This window comes from Protomyctophum parallelum (assembly GCF_964188405.1).
Source record: "Protomyctophum parallelum genome assembly, chromosome: 22".
NCBI classification, from domain to species: Eukaryota; Metazoa; Chordata; class Actinopteri; order Myctophiformes; family Myctophidae; genus Protomyctophum; species Protomyctophum parallelum.
In genome coordinates this window covers 20,057,268-20,072,771 of record NC_139714.1, presented here as the reverse complement: position 1 = coordinate 20,072,771, position 15,504 = coordinate 20,057,268, and the positions used below count along the sequence as shown (strand labels likewise).

General features: G+C 45.0%; 1 protein-coding gene across 2 annotated transcripts in view; it reads right to left on the bottom strand.

Annotated features, from left to right (window-relative positions):
* The window catches only part of tmtc1 (transmembrane O-mannosyltransferase targeting cadherins 1), a 73,926-nt gene extending 60,971 nt beyond the window's left edge, over positions 1-12,955 (bottom strand). For both annotated transcript variants that reach the window (XR_014571033.1, XM_083794520.1), the window contains exons 1-2: positions 12,345-12,955; positions 864-1,041 (exon numbers count right to left, since the gene is read on the bottom strand). Coding sequence is in view for 1 of the 2 variants with exons in the window: in XM_083794520.1 (XP_083650646.1) it covers positions 864-1,041; positions 12,345-12,748 (582 nt within the window). In the remaining variant the exon portion in view is untranslated. The remainder of the gene's footprint in view (positions 1-863; positions 1,042-12,344) is intronic.
* Positions 12,956-15,504: the final 2,549 nt, after the last annotated feature.

Genomic DNA, 15,504 nt, shown 5'->3' with positions numbered 1-15,504 from the left:
CCACTACACCGTACAATGCTCCACTCTGCAGGCCTCCACTACACCGTACAACCAAACTTTATTTAGTTTTCATTGTGGAAAAAAAGGCAGTGGACGAACATTTTCCGGCATAGTTTTAGCCGAATTAACACTGCCTCACACTCACAGCCCCTCAAGTCTGAGTTTAATTATGTGCTGGCGTCCACAAAATATTCTGGGTGAGCGACACCCTGGCCAGGCCAGGGCAGGCCAAGTTATTTTGTAACTACAAAACGACCAGGAAAATGGTCCTCACAATGTACACACACAACACACACACACAGTTCACTCTCCCTCCCGCTCTCAGCCTGGCCAACACTCGGAGCATCACAGGACCCAGACTATTCTCCCCCCTGGCTCCCAAGCTGCAGCATTCGGCGCACACGCACACACACGCACACACACCCCTTTGTTCTCCCTATCCAATCTAACCGCTTCTGCAGAGCCTGTGAGCGTGAGAGCTCCTTTATTCTCGCCTCACCTGTCGGAGCGAATAACAAAGTTCTCTTTGCTGCGGCAGTACAGAAAATGTTGCAACTCGCACAACTCGCCCTGTAACTTCTGGGAGCCTTTCCCCCAGGCAGGTAATGGGGGAAGAGGAAGAAAAAAGCGAGGTTGCCCTCCGGGAATCGAAGCGACGTGCACAAATAAGTACTTTTAGTAGTTTGTCCTGCTTGAGTAAAAGTAACAATAAAATGATGTTATTATGACAGACAGAGTCAATAGGTCGAACTCAGACATAGGGACATACACACACACACACTCAGTCACTCTTGGGAGCGCTTGGCACCGCTCAAAAATAAGGTGTGTGTGTGCGTGTGCGTGTGCGTGTGCGTGCCACTCACAGCCTCGGTGTGGATGGGGTGCACGGAGAACAGAAGCGCCGCGAGGAAGCTGAGGCGTGTGTCGCGGAACACGCAGCGCTCACACGTGTGCATGAACAGGCAGGTCACGGCCGAGTGCAGACACACGTTCACCACATGGAAGTAGAACGGAGTCATACCGCCTAGAAGGATGTTCAACCTGAGAGAGAGAGAGAGAGAGAGAGAGAGAGACATATCAAGTGAATGCAAAACATTGAATTATTGCGGCCAGTTGTTTCAAAAGTTTATCCCAAACCAGTGTCGATTTCGTCGATGATGATACTATGACGAAAAATGTTCGTCGACTGCCTTTTTTCACTGACCAAAACGAATTAACAAATTTGAATTAATGTGGAAAACCTGTTGCACAAAGTTTGAACTGATCTATTAAACAGCATCTTAAGAATTAGGTTTTACCCTGCCTCGTGGTGGCTTGCAGTGGGGGAAAGTAACTGAGTACATTTAATTAAGTACTGTACAATTTTGAGTATTTCCAATTTCCAGTTCTTTTACTTGAATTACTAGTAACTTTGAAGATTTTGATTATCATTACAAAACATACAATAACCACTTCAGCCCTATATACAATTCGGCCATTTGAAAATAGCCGATCTACAAGCTCACAACGTGTCACGAAGCGACGTGTTGTGTTGTGAACTTGTAGATCCGTCATTTTCAAAAGATTATTATACATTTGAAAACTTGAAATGGGACATTCTGCACAATGAGTATACTTTTGGTACTTTAAGTATATTTTGATGGCAATACTTTTCTACTTTTACTCAAGTATATTTTGAATTCCAAAACTTTTACTTGTAACAGAGTAGTTCTACATTGCATTATTGATACTTTCACTCGAGTAAAAAGTACTTTTTCCACTGCTGGTGGCTTATGAACACACTCGCACTCGCTACACTGAGCATTGGATTCTTGGGATTTAAATCACACACCCTGCTTAAGCTCTATCAATATGTAATTCCCTGGGAGGAATCGATCCTTATACTCGATGTACATTGTGACAATCTCTTTAGGCCGACGCGAGAACTTCAATCCTTGTCTCATCATAATAACCCACAGTGTAGTGAGCCATCGATTCAGATTCTCTCACACATTCACTGCCTTTTAGATTATAATTGCCTCGCCTGGCGTCGGATACACCATCCTCATCTCATTGTAAAAACCCACCAGCTGCAGCCAATAATGGCAGATTCAATTACATAGCCTCTCTAAGAATCAGTCTCTTCTTCCTTTATCAAACTACTACAGTATATTAATATGAACCCCTGCTCTGAATAATCACTCTCTTTGAAGATCAAAGGCTTTGCAGACCAGAACAAAAATCGCAAGTTTGAACAGAACACCGCTTTGGATTAAAAAAAAAGAGCACATTGCGGATTTTACATTAAAAGGAATCAGCTTATTTTTCATAATTATGTTTAATGCACATTAATGCACATAGTATGTATTTAACGCACTGCGACACATTGTGAGGTTGTAGAGCGGCTATTTTCAGCATGAAACCAAGTGTAAAATCTGCCATTACGACGGCATCAATAAGGACGCCAAAATACATTTCAGTGGACAAAATCAATCAGATTTAATCAACAAAAAAATCTTACGATATTTAGTCCACTTAAACTAGACTAACAAAAGACTATAAACTAAATGAAAATTTTATGTCAAAAGCAACACTACTGGGGATGTGTGTATATCTCTGATAATAATTAAAACTCTGTCTCTCTGATGGTAAGTGGTGATAATGTAACTCAACGCCGCCATTTGATTAATAACCTCGAGAAGAATTCCTGTCCCTAGTCCATTGTGCTCTACGAATGCGATGGCTTGTAGAGAAATCCAGTTTAGCCTCAAGATGATGATACAGATCTGCCCTCAGAGCTGATAGAAGTAGAAGAAGTAGGTCGGGAGTGGCTTATTGTCGGTATCAGCCGGTAACACGCGGGAGTCTATCCCCGTTACAATGCGCTAGACCCCTGGGAGATGGAGTCTGCCCCCGTTACAATGCGCTAGACCCCTGGGAGATGGAGTCTGTTCCCGTTACAATGCACTAGACCCCTGGGAGATGGAGTCTGCCCCCGTTACAATGTGCTAGACCCCTGGGAGATGGAGTCTGGCCCCGTTACAATGCGCTAGACCCCTGGGAGATGGAGTCTGCCCACGTTACAATGCGCTAGACCCCTGGGAGATGGAGTCTGCCCCCGTTACAATGCGCTAGACCCCTGGGAGATGGAGTCTGCCCCCGTTACAATGCGCTAGACCCCTGGGAGATGGAGTCTGCCCCCGTTACAATGCGCTAGACCCCTGGGAGATGGAGTCTGCCCCCGTTACAATGCGCTAGACCCCTGGGAGATGGAGTCTGCCCCCGTTACAATGCGCTAGACCCCTGGGAGATGGATTGCTGAGGTGAAGCGCCACACCTACCATCAGCTCCCAGTACTTCCCGCACGACATGCTGCACCAAGCCATGCTACTCATACGCTGAGTTGGCGGTGCCCGGGATCGAACCCATTCACTTTTGGTCCAAAGGCGAGAGCTCAGCTTTGGGTAGCTACCCGCTACCCAAAGCTGATAAATCACCCTGTTTTTAATAGTTGAGCTTTGTTTTAAATTTTAACACGTTCAGACCACAACCTCAGTCATATTGTCGTGCACATAATTAATTATATATGCTGCTCAAAATAAAAATAAAAATCACAATTTTGTATTGTGATATCAAAATCCAATCTCAATTTCTTCCTACTAGACCTGTACGTGCCCATCGCAGTCGGCCACCGGCCTACTTGGGAACGATGCAACTTGGGAACCTAATGATATACATTGTCAATTTGTCATAGCACTCATTTTAACTGCCAGCCGGTGTCCCACATGGAGATCTGTGTATGTGCCTGTATGCCTGTGTGTGTGAAGACTGCAAACTGAAAAGTGGCAGAGCATGATTGATTGAGCCTCAATTTGCTGAGGCAGAGGCTGGAAATTGCACAGGTGAAAGGAGTTGGCCTCATTAGTCATTAGGCCCACTGGCAGAGACCAGGGCACTGCTCTACCTGTGGGGGTGTGGAACGTGTGCGTCAAATGGGAAATCGGTGGGTCAAACAGTTCTCGAGTTACGTGCATTACAACCGTACACGAACACACACGCACGCAGAGACGTGGCGCATTTATAGTAGGATGAAACAAAATATGACGTGTGCCGCCCTACATTCAGCACAAGTGGGAATTCTCCTTTTGACAAAAAAGACTTGACAGAAGTGGCTGCTGCTGCATGGGTCAGGCTGCTGCATGGGTCAGGAGGACGCACCCGTTTCCAATGCCATCAATGCATTGAGAGGGACAAAATCACGTTTAATCAGAGCATGAATGCTCTCAGTAGTTTGCATTCTGTGCGTTTGATCACGGATACCGTTTTGACAGCGACGCCGGTTAAATCTGATATGAGGTTAGGGGACTTAGTGGCTGGTTAAAACTGATGCGAGTTTAACTTCAACTCCCAATGCCGACGACCTTTGCTGCGTGTCACCCCATTTCTCTTCCTCATTTCCTGTCAGCTTACTGCAAAACTCTCAAATAAAGCCAAGGCAGAAAAAGCCCCCAAAAAATATATATTAAAAAAAATAAAAGGTTAGGGGACTCACATGGCCGGTTAAGAGTTAGGGTTAGAATTGGTGTCGGACAATGCGCGTCGTTGCCGTCAACAGTAGCCGTGAACAACGCACATAATGCAGCCTACTGAATTTCCCCAAAGCATCACATATATAACGTTTCAGCTGGAGACGGTTACGGTAGGCCAGTCCCTTTCAATGCATTGATGGCATTCGAATCCGCCTACGGAACTTGTGACCGGCTGGTTCTAAGATAACCTCTCTCACTACGTGCACCTCCCGCCAAGGCTCTGGACATTGAACTGGCATTGACTCAACTGGCCATAACATTAAAAAATAATAAAAACAGATCTCTAGGGTGAGTCACCGCAACCTGGAGGACATTCCTCTGGTACAGTGGTTCTCTGAGGTCACCTCTGTAAAAAGAATATTTTTCACCCACGGCATCCCTGAATTACATTGTTAATTTATAGAACCTTACATTACGTTTATTACGGGACATACATTTGTAAATCTTTCCCCCTAAGATACAGCATGTCACGCGCAATATTTGAGAGAATATCCGTTTTCATTAGAAAACAGATTGTATACAACATTTATGTTTAGCCACAGCATCCCTATAATGAGTGAAACATTCAGAAATTAGCCGATCTACAAGCTCACAAGTTGTTGGTGGGTTGTGAGCTTGTAGATTGGCTATTTTTTGAAAAGGAATGCAGGGTCTAAGTGGTTAAAACTGAAGTGAAAAGGATACATTCCAAATATTGTATTCTGTGGCACTCCGGGACTTGCGTCACGGCACCCATGGTACATACTACATAACATGGACTGTTTTTTCTAGATGGGTTAACAACTCCAGAGAAAATTAAAGAAAATAAAAGATATGCATATACATACATACATACATACAATAACATACATAACTTTATGCATCAAGGTTAGTGGCATCCCTTCTAACATGGACTGTTTGACAGTGCGGGGCGAGAGAGGAGCTGGGCTTTGTGTCACTGCTCAGCCGCATGTCCCTGGAGAGACACGGCGTCCTCTGATGTCTCGCTGGTTGGAGGAGGTGGAGGGGAACTGACAGGTGAGATGACACAGCACTCTCGTCCTCTCTCTCACACCGCACAGCAGCAGGAGTGGAGCCGCACGCACGCACGCACCCACGCAACATTGGTCTATCCTGGTATAGCCCACCACTAATTATTCCAGAGGCGACTGTATCAGCAAACTAAGGGCTGTGGAGTCCATTTTTCTCCCGAACACCCCCTGCAACGTAAGGTGTTGTCTACCACTCGGTGCATGATTACGTTTCACTGGAGGGGGGAGCGGTCTAAAATAGCATCACCTTTTGGGTCATATTGTGGAATGATTGGGGGGTTCTTTAACACCTTGAAAAGATAATCATCACGCTGTCTTCGTCAGTGAAGAAAGGCAGTCTACGAGCATTTTTCCGTCATCGTTTTAGTCGACAAAAAATCAGCACTGCTCCAGTACATTGTAAAGTACCCTGTGCTATTTTAACCCATTTAGCTATTGAAAAATAGATCTACAAGCTCACGAGCTTGTAGGTCTGCTATTTTTGAAAAATGGATACGTTAACGGAGGGATTTAACTGTACGTGTAATAAAAAGAGCATGTGACAGGGGTGACCGAGGTAGACGCAGAAAACAGAACCAGATGATCCGCTGTGTCAACCCCTGATGGGAATTGTCCGGAAGAAGATGATGCAATTTAAAAAAAGAGCATGAATACGATCTCCTCCTCCTGTTTCTCATTATGAACATTAAAACGGCGTTCTGTGATCTTTTTCTTTTTCACCGTCTTCCTTGTCATCCCTTGTTATGCACTCTCTCGTTTACTTCAAAGTCATTTCACGCTGCCGCGTCTATAGGATGAGAGATGAGAGGATGAGAGTGTCTATACTCTCTCATCCTCCTTCCTCTCCCTAGGGCTCCTTCCACCTGAGCTATAGATGTGTGCACCCCCCCCCCCCCCCCCCCCCACTAGCTATTTACCGTCATTTTGACATCATTTCTTCTATTCGCTTCTCTTTTACTCACACACACACCTCCTCGTGTGTGCCCGTAAGAATGTTATTTAGATGGCATGTTGTTAAGACAGATGCTACGTGTGATGTTTACAACTCTGTTGGAGTTGGAAACAAGTCTCTATAATGGTAGAGACTAGAGAGACACCGTTAGAGAACTGGACTAGAGTTTCAACTGTACTTTGGCCACTTTTTACGTCCACAGTACACCAAATCTCTTCGCCGGAAATAGGCGATCTACAAGCTCCACACATTTTGCAATTATGTGATGCATTGGGGGCTTGTAGATCTGCTACTTTTGGCTAATGTTCCCCCCCCAAAATATGGTTCAAGTGGTTAAGCTTCTTTATCGTTACGTCTTGTGTACAGTTACATAAGTACTTTTTTTGGTTTCCTCAGACATCCTGATGGAAATACAGTGGCCACAAACAGTACATTGCAGTAGCATATGTAGTAGATAAACAACAATAGACTATTGTTGTTTATAGTGATGGTGATGGGAAAGAGGAAGACAAAGCAAGCATCTATACATTACATAACTGTATATCGTCTGTCAGGCGGAAACATCATATGTCAAAAACTGTTACTTTATACAGGATGTTTAATGTTTTTAATTGTTGCACAAAAATTTCTGATACAGACTATTTACATCAATATGTCTGGGTCCCCACCTACTCACTCAGGGTTGACGTGTCACACCTGTAGTGATGGGAGGGGCACCAAAATGTGGTGTTTTGATTGGGTAATGGGGGCACTCCCTTAGTATAAAAGTACTAACTTTTGTGTATGTTCACATGACCTGATGAAGATCAAATAGATCGAAACGTTGTCAGTATTTCAATAAAGAACGTCTTGCATATACTTCATACAGGATTCAAATTCAAAAACAGCAAAAGCAGCAAATCGGCAAGCTCAAAACAAGCTCACAGCTTTCGAGCTTGCAGATCTGCTACTTGCGATGCTATTGTGTGATGCTGTAGCGTTATCAAGAAGATTGTTAGATTATGGAAAACACAGGTTCGAATATGGAGATGCAAGGTTTCTGCCCGACAGCGACAACATGTGTACACTATTGTTCTCTTTGCACTCTACTTATGTGACTGTCAGCAAGTAGACTCATTCTGGAATCTGGATTAAAGAGCATCTGCTTAATCGTCACTGTCTGACAGAAGCCTAGTATCTCCGTATTTCAACGATGTGTCCCCGCTCCCCACCCGTAACTTTTACCGCCAAGAACGCCTATCCTATCACCCAAAATAAACTTTATTCAACGGCCCATAACTAAAGAACCAGTTTGTCACTGCACACGTTTGTGCGAGACTTCAAAATAAGGGTTTTCACTGAAAAACACTGGCAGTGGTGGAATAATTTGTTAATTAAACCTGGCAGTTAATAATGTGTTAACACCCTACTCTACTGCCTACTACAAAACAATAGACCTCACAACAAATGCTGCATGAACTGTAAATTATCTCCCAGGCCAGTTGTTTCTCCGTCCACTGCGCTGCTCATCAGCGCTTGACTTCATGGCACACTGTGCATGTTTGTTTTTATTAGTGCATGCGTGTGTGCGTGCGTGTCTCTCCTCCACCTTGAAGATATCTACAAGGTCCCCAAGTGATCACAGGCACAGACTGCTACCCAGAGCCCCGCGGCGCTGGCACACTACAGGCGTGTGCACACAAGTGTGAATATCATTGTCTGCCCATGTGTGACCACAAATAAAAACGACCCCAAAGAGCACAGGTGTGGAATAAACCGCACCATGAATCTGTGTTGATTTTGACAGCAGATTTTTTTATTTGGTTTTGGCCATAGTCTCTTGAATAAAATTCCATTTAGTTTTGTCACCTTTTAGTCATCTGAAATATTTTAGTTTTAGTCTAGTTTTAGTTGACAAAATATAATGAGATTTTAGTTGACTACAGTTGATTTACAGTAGACCATTAATCGACGCCAAGGGCACAGCCTGTGGCAAGCGTGAATGTGACCAAGCGACGTCCTCCACTGTAAACCTGGCCTTCACAGAGAAAGAAAAATGCCTTGCGTCTTAATGCGTCCTGAGCTACTGCAGCAGGAAGCAATTTAAATTGGGGCTCACTGCTGCTAGTCTTGGAGTGATTAATTTAGCAGGCCGTACTGATGCGAGAGACTTGTACTGAATGAGGCCTGGCGTGGAGCTGACAGCTAAATAGCTCTGCTGGGATAGCGTCCAAAAAAAAGGGGAAAAAAACCCTTCTAAAAGAACAATAACGGTAAAGAAAGACTGATTTGCAGAGTCATTCCTGAATCACCGCCACTGTCAATGGCCATTATAGTGCTCTCTCTCTCCCTTTCTCAATGTGATTCATGTGTGCGCACGTGCGTGTGTGTGTGTGTTTCGAGCCACTTTACTGAGAGCCACTTTACTGGTCACAAAGCGCCGGTGAATGAAGAAGCATGATTAAACCTATAGATGTTCAACAACTGATTCTACACTGGAAGGCCAACTACTACTGCAGTGGTTCTCAAACATTTTGTTTTGTCTCAGGCCACCCCTGTATTACATTGTGACTTTATTGCACCTTTTTGTGATATTAACGGTATTGTAAATCTTTTCCCCCAAAGACACAGTATGTCACGAGGAAAACTGGAGAGATACGTTTCCATTAGGACAGACTGAAAATAACTTTTATACTATTCTGGGGGGGGGGGGGGGGGGGGACATTCACCAAGAATAGCAGATCTACGCCCTTGCAGATCTACGAACTTGTAGATCTGCTATTTTTGGTGAACTGTAGGCTGAAAAATAATGTACCACTACCAAGCACAGTTGAACTCAGGTCAGTTTGACCAAGTATAGATGGTCTAAAGTGGCCAAACTTATGTGACATTGATAAAAATCCAAATATTAGCAAAGTATTCTGAGGCACCTCTGGACTTGCGTCCAGGCAGGCAGGCACTGCCACGGCACCCACTTTGAGAAGCCCTGCTATAGATGCTCAACAGCGGTATACCTCCGGAGGGAAGGCCTGCATGCAGCTGCGATCTACACTGGAAGGCCAACTACTACTGTGTGTACTATAGCGGTCTTCAGGCTCAATCTTGTCCGCATTTTCAAGAGCATGCTTATTTTAACGATCAACCAATCGATTCATGTCCCGGCTCGGATGGACGGAACCAATGTAGCATAATTTAAGTTAATATTTATCGGTATCACACGATGAAAAGAAAACTTTCATCGAGGTTTTAAAGAAAGAAAATACCACACTTTTTTTTTTTGTTATATTATGTTATCATTAAAATCTCAATTATTTGGGGGCCCCAGTATGCACTAAGGTATCCCCCTGGCCTACAGGTTAGACCGTCATCTCACAACACCACCGCCTCACTATTAACACTGCAGAAAAAACATCTGTTTGTTGTTTCTATCTCCGTCTGTCTCTCTCACACACACGCGCAGCCACACACTCTATTCAGAGCAGGTCTTTGTTATCTTCTCTCCACTGTGATAGCTGTATAGATTTGTCAAGAGAGAAGGAAAAAAGAAATCCAGCATCTTTGAAATATCTCTCTCTCTCTCTCTCTTAGACTGTTGCAACACATTGGGAGGAGTTTTCACATTGGTTGATAGTGCCGTGCAATGTGTGTGTGTGTGTGTGTGTGTGTGTGTGGGGGGGGGGGGGGGGGTCATACACTGGACCCGAGTTGACTCTGTACTTGAACTTGAAATAGCAGCTTGTAGACCTGATATGTTGGGCTAATGTCCGTCCCCCCCCTTGCTGGAGAGCAAGAGGTTAACAAAAGTGGCATTTAGAGAGTTTTACGCATATTATGATTACCGTGGCGACTGTGGCTCAAGAGGTAGAGCAGGTCGTCCAATGATCCATGGGTCAGCGGTTCGAATCCCGGCTCCTCCTGTCTACATGTCGAAGTGTCCTTGGGCAAGACACTGAACCCCCAATTGCTCCCGATGTGCGGGTTGGTACCTTGCATGGCTTCCGCCACAATCGGTGTATGAATGGGTGAATGTAATGCACAATCTATGTAAAGCGCCTTGGATAAAGGCGCTATATAAATGCACCATTTACCATTTACCGTGATAATGTCGTTTATTGCAATAATTTTGGCCACGATAATTGAGACATTCGATTTTCATATTGTCCCATCCCTGTGTATGTGAGCCTTTAGCGAACAGCCCCCACTAACAAGGAGACGGATCCCACCCCCATATGTCCTAAAGCTCTCTCTCTCTCTCTCTCTCTCTCTCTCTCTCTCTCTCTCTCTGTGTGTTTTACTCATTACACACCTTAAGCCCAGCAGTTATGAGGCAGAATTTGATTGCAAAGGGGGAAAAGTGCAGCCATGAACTACCATCACCACAGTGACCACACTATGACTTCATGATGCTATATCACAGACCAACAATGGTTTAACAACTCAATCTCAATTAAACTCTATACATCTCAGACAGCACATGTGTTTATTGTCAAAGACAAATACAATTCCACTCCACTCAAGTTCGCAACACTGACTGTATAGACCAGTGGTTCTCAAATTTGTACATGTCAAGGACCACCAAATTGATAAATATTTGACCGTGGACCCCCACCTGAAAAGACGTTGTGCTAGGGACCCCCAGAAGCAAAGATTAGTGTTAAAATGTTCACTAATGTTCAAGTGTGTAGATCTGCTATTTTTGAATAGAACCACTCTGCAACCCCTCCCGGACCCGAATTTGAGAACCACTGACAGTCACAATGTGATGATACTAATGTGGATCACATCATATTTTATCGTTAAATGCCATTCATCTGAGAGAGAGAGAGAGAGAGAGAGAGAGAGAGAGAGAGAGAGAGAGAGAGAGAGAGAGAGAGAGAGAGAGAGACACACACGCCCTCCTCACTCAGTCAGAGTGAGAACCGTTACCGATCTGGTCATGTTTACAAGCCCGCTTGCTGCACTTTCTGGGCTGTTTATCTATGACCAGTGACCACCCACCCAACTAAAATATTAAGAATAGACTGCTGCAATAATAGATTAAACTGCAGTGAAATGCTGCCTGGGAGAGTTCCGGCAATGCTGCTGCGCAACAAGTAGCCTTTACGTCAAAACAGTGTTGGAAACAGTTTGGATCGAAGTCTATATCTGTCTGGGGTATAGCCTACGAAAATACTTTATCCAAAACACTGCGACATTGCAATTTGCATGGAAATATTCAACTGCACAGGCAGACAGACAGACAGACAGACTCTCTAAGCTAACAACACATTACATAAGGAGTAGGACGATGCATGTATGCACTAAACGAAACGAAACGATGCCAAAGAAGACGTAAAATAAACAGACAAATCAAGAGACATGACGTCAGATTTAATTCGGCGCTCACTCATGGGTCCCTTCTTCAACGTCCACACCAGCAGGCTACTTGTTAGATGTGTGGGATACAAGAACAACCACGGTCCCCTCGGACAGTGCACGGAAATAATCCGCTCAAACTTCCCAATCCACATGCTGCACGCAGCGCATCTGTCTAACAGGCAACAGCTCCAGATGTGTGAACTTAAAATGTTTATGCTTGCTTGCTGCAATAAATAATGCGTGCTCTTTTCGTGAGACGGTGTCGCTTGCCGACCTACGAGCTCAGCGCGACGTTCGGATTGTGCCGATCGACGATAGATCAGCTATTTTCGGCCACATCTGGGTTTACAGTACAAACAGTTACTTTGTAGCGGGACGCAGCCAGCGCTGCGCAAGGCTGGAACGGAGGAGGGAGGTGTTTTTTTTTTCTCGGGGAGGAGGGAGAAAGAAACTTACTTGAAGGTGAGGATGCACAGCGGCCGGTAGGACTTGTGGCTCGTGTTGTCCGCCATCCGCTTGCCCCAAAAGTCGTCGGCGAAGACGCTCCGCAGGCTGGAGCCGGGGCGCACGTCCGGGTTGTTGGTGATGGCCCACACGTCGTCGTGGACGAACTCGCCGCGCAGCGAGTTGCCGTAGCAGAGCGCGCACAGGGCGACCAGCGCGGCGAGCCTCAAGGCTCGCAGGTATCGGCGCATGACGACGACTCGGATCGGGTCCAGCTGGACCTGCAGCCGCAGGAGGCTCTGCTGCTGCTGGCGATGGTGCTGCTGGCCCTTGGTGGTGGTGGTGGTGGTGACGGTCGTCTTGTCTCCTCCGGCGGCTCCGTGCTGCTGCTGCTGCTGGTGGTGGTGGGCTGTCATGATGTCGCCGCCGGCCTGATCGCTTCTTGCTGCTGGTCGACGGTGCTAGGGAGAAGAAGAACGCACGGCGGCGCGTCGGAGCCCATGTCCATTCCGCTGGGCTGGGGGTGGATAGGGACGGACTGACTGTCTCTCTCTCTCTCTCTGCCCGTGGCCGGCGTGCCACCAAACTGCAGCAGCGGGACTGAGTGTGTGTGTGACTGTGTATTGCTGATTCTGAACAGAAGAGCAAGCAACCGCCTTCTGGCGCATGCGCAGGAGAGGGCTGTCTTTTCTCTCCTCGGTGCCAGACTCATCAGCACCAGTGTTGGAAACTATTAGTAGGACTGACTGGGTATAGACTAGTCTACAGTAGTAGGGCTACATTTACTCACACCGTTTTCAGGTACTTTTACTTTACTTGAGAATAGGCCTATTTCACATTCTCGATCTGGCTGCTACTGTATATACTATACTACAACACTACTATGTCAGAAGCAAATATTGTATAGACTACTTTTAACTTTATTGGGGAGATTGGTCACTCACAAATTATGTTGCAGATTTAGATTAGGCCTACAATCATATATATATATATATATATATATATATATATATATATATATATATATATATTTTTTTTTTTTTTTTTTTTTTTAAATCTCTATGGGAAAAATGAATGGTGTCTGGATGGATGGATGCCTCCCTCCCTCTCTCCGTGCAAGAGAGAGAGAGAGAGGGAGATGCATCAGCACCCACCTACACCAGATAAATCAATAGCGCTCAACCGGTCATTGCAACGGCAGAGATGTGACCTTTCTCTGCAGACAAGGCCAATAATAAACTAATGATGCGCTGCTAAGCGCCCGGGATGCACGCGATAATAGAGTGACAGCACTGTCCAGGACACACTTTAGGTCATGAGAAGCATCATCATCATCATCACGATTAGGGAGAAAATGAAAGGGAGGGGGGGAGGGGGGGGGACTTGGATGTTGTCGTCACTGTCAGGTGGAAACCTCATACGTCAAAAATCGTGACTTTGCAGGTTTCAAATTCAAAAGCAGCAGAAAGATCTATACAAGCTCAAAACGCATCGCAATGTGACACACTGAGCTTATACAGTAGATCTGCAATTTCTGCTACTAGCACGATTGTGCGCACATAATATTTATTTAAGCATATAAAAGTCAGCCACCAATCTAATCAGATGCATAAGTAAGGACAGGGAACATTCTATGTCAACAGGTTCGGGTCAAGGTCACCGACTGCAAAATGCAAGAAGATGCCACTCAAGGCGTTAAGACGTGAGCTCAGCTTTACTATCTAGATTAAAACGAACACACACACATTCAAAGGGTGGGCTTAATAATTCATAGAGGGTATACATGGTTGGCTGATTCAGAGCATCCATCAGTTCCAGGTGAGTGAAGAACAGATGGCCTTCTTGTTTGTTGCGTGTGTGTGTCATGTATGTCATGTGATAGCCAACATAACAGAGGAACCCTCTGCCAAAAGCAAGCATGATGTAGATGTTGATGCATTCAAGTTAAAAAACAATCCGACTTGTAGGACACTCAAGAAAGTGGACATCAGAACATGCTTATATGTAGGCCTATGACTTATCTTACTTTTTTATTCCCACTATTTTTGTTCCAATAGGGACTATTCAGTAACACCCCAAAAGCCTATAGTTTATGCTTCATCGGTTGACAGTGTCAAACTTTGTCAGATTAATTTAATTTCAGCAAATTACATTGGAGTTACATACCCACACATCAGAGGGAGAGCACGGCTGGTGATACATCCAACAGCCTAGGGTAGACGCTCTGTATCAGACAATTATAATAGCGAGAACATCTGGTGTCCCCCTTGTGGACACAGAAACTCATTGCCATTCATATCCTGTTGTAGCTGGCTTGCCACTGACCTTTCTGTCTCGTTGAGTCGTTGGTGCCTGCAGTCCAATAAGCCTCGTGGTTTGAGAGAGTTTGAGGCAAACAAAAGCACAAATCCCTGGTGCTCTAGACTAGAGAGCCTGGAGGAATACAGAGGGGGGAGTTGAAAAGATTTATTTTATTCAACAAACTGAATAAGGACATTTGTGGAAGCTAGCCCAACAGTCATGTATATCATTTACCACTCTGGAACCAAATTGCCTTTAGCACCAAGTTAGTGTGTGTGTGTGTGTGTGTGTGTGTGTGTGTGTGTGTGTGTGTGTGTGGTGTGTATGAGAGAGAGTGGGGGAGCTAGGGACATGGACAGGAGTTTAGTTGACAGTGACTCCTTCCGGCACATGAGGCAGCACAAACTGACAGGCTGCCCGTGTGGTACTGTAGACCAATTTTAAAGTTGGAGTGCTGTTTTAATACCTAAAAAAAAACAAGAAAGCACAAAATATCATTACCTCATCAAACGTGACCAACAAACTATATAGTCTGCTATAAAAACAAACTCAACCATTGGACAAATTGTCAAATAATATAAGAAAGAGGCAAAAAAATGTGAAAAGAGGTATTTTCACAATATTTATCTGCAGTGGAACTGAACAAAAATAAAGGGCAAGGTCGCGAGCACACATCCGCCTGGGTGACGGGACAGCAGACTGCTGGGCGAGCGCTGGCACTTTGGCATGGGGGGGGGGGGGGTCAGATCAACATATGGAATTAATTCTGTACTGGCCATATATGGAGCGTGTCTTGAGAGTTGAGTGTACAGGGTTTGATGAGGTCAGATCAACATATGGAATGTCAGAACAGGTCAGCTCCATATATGGT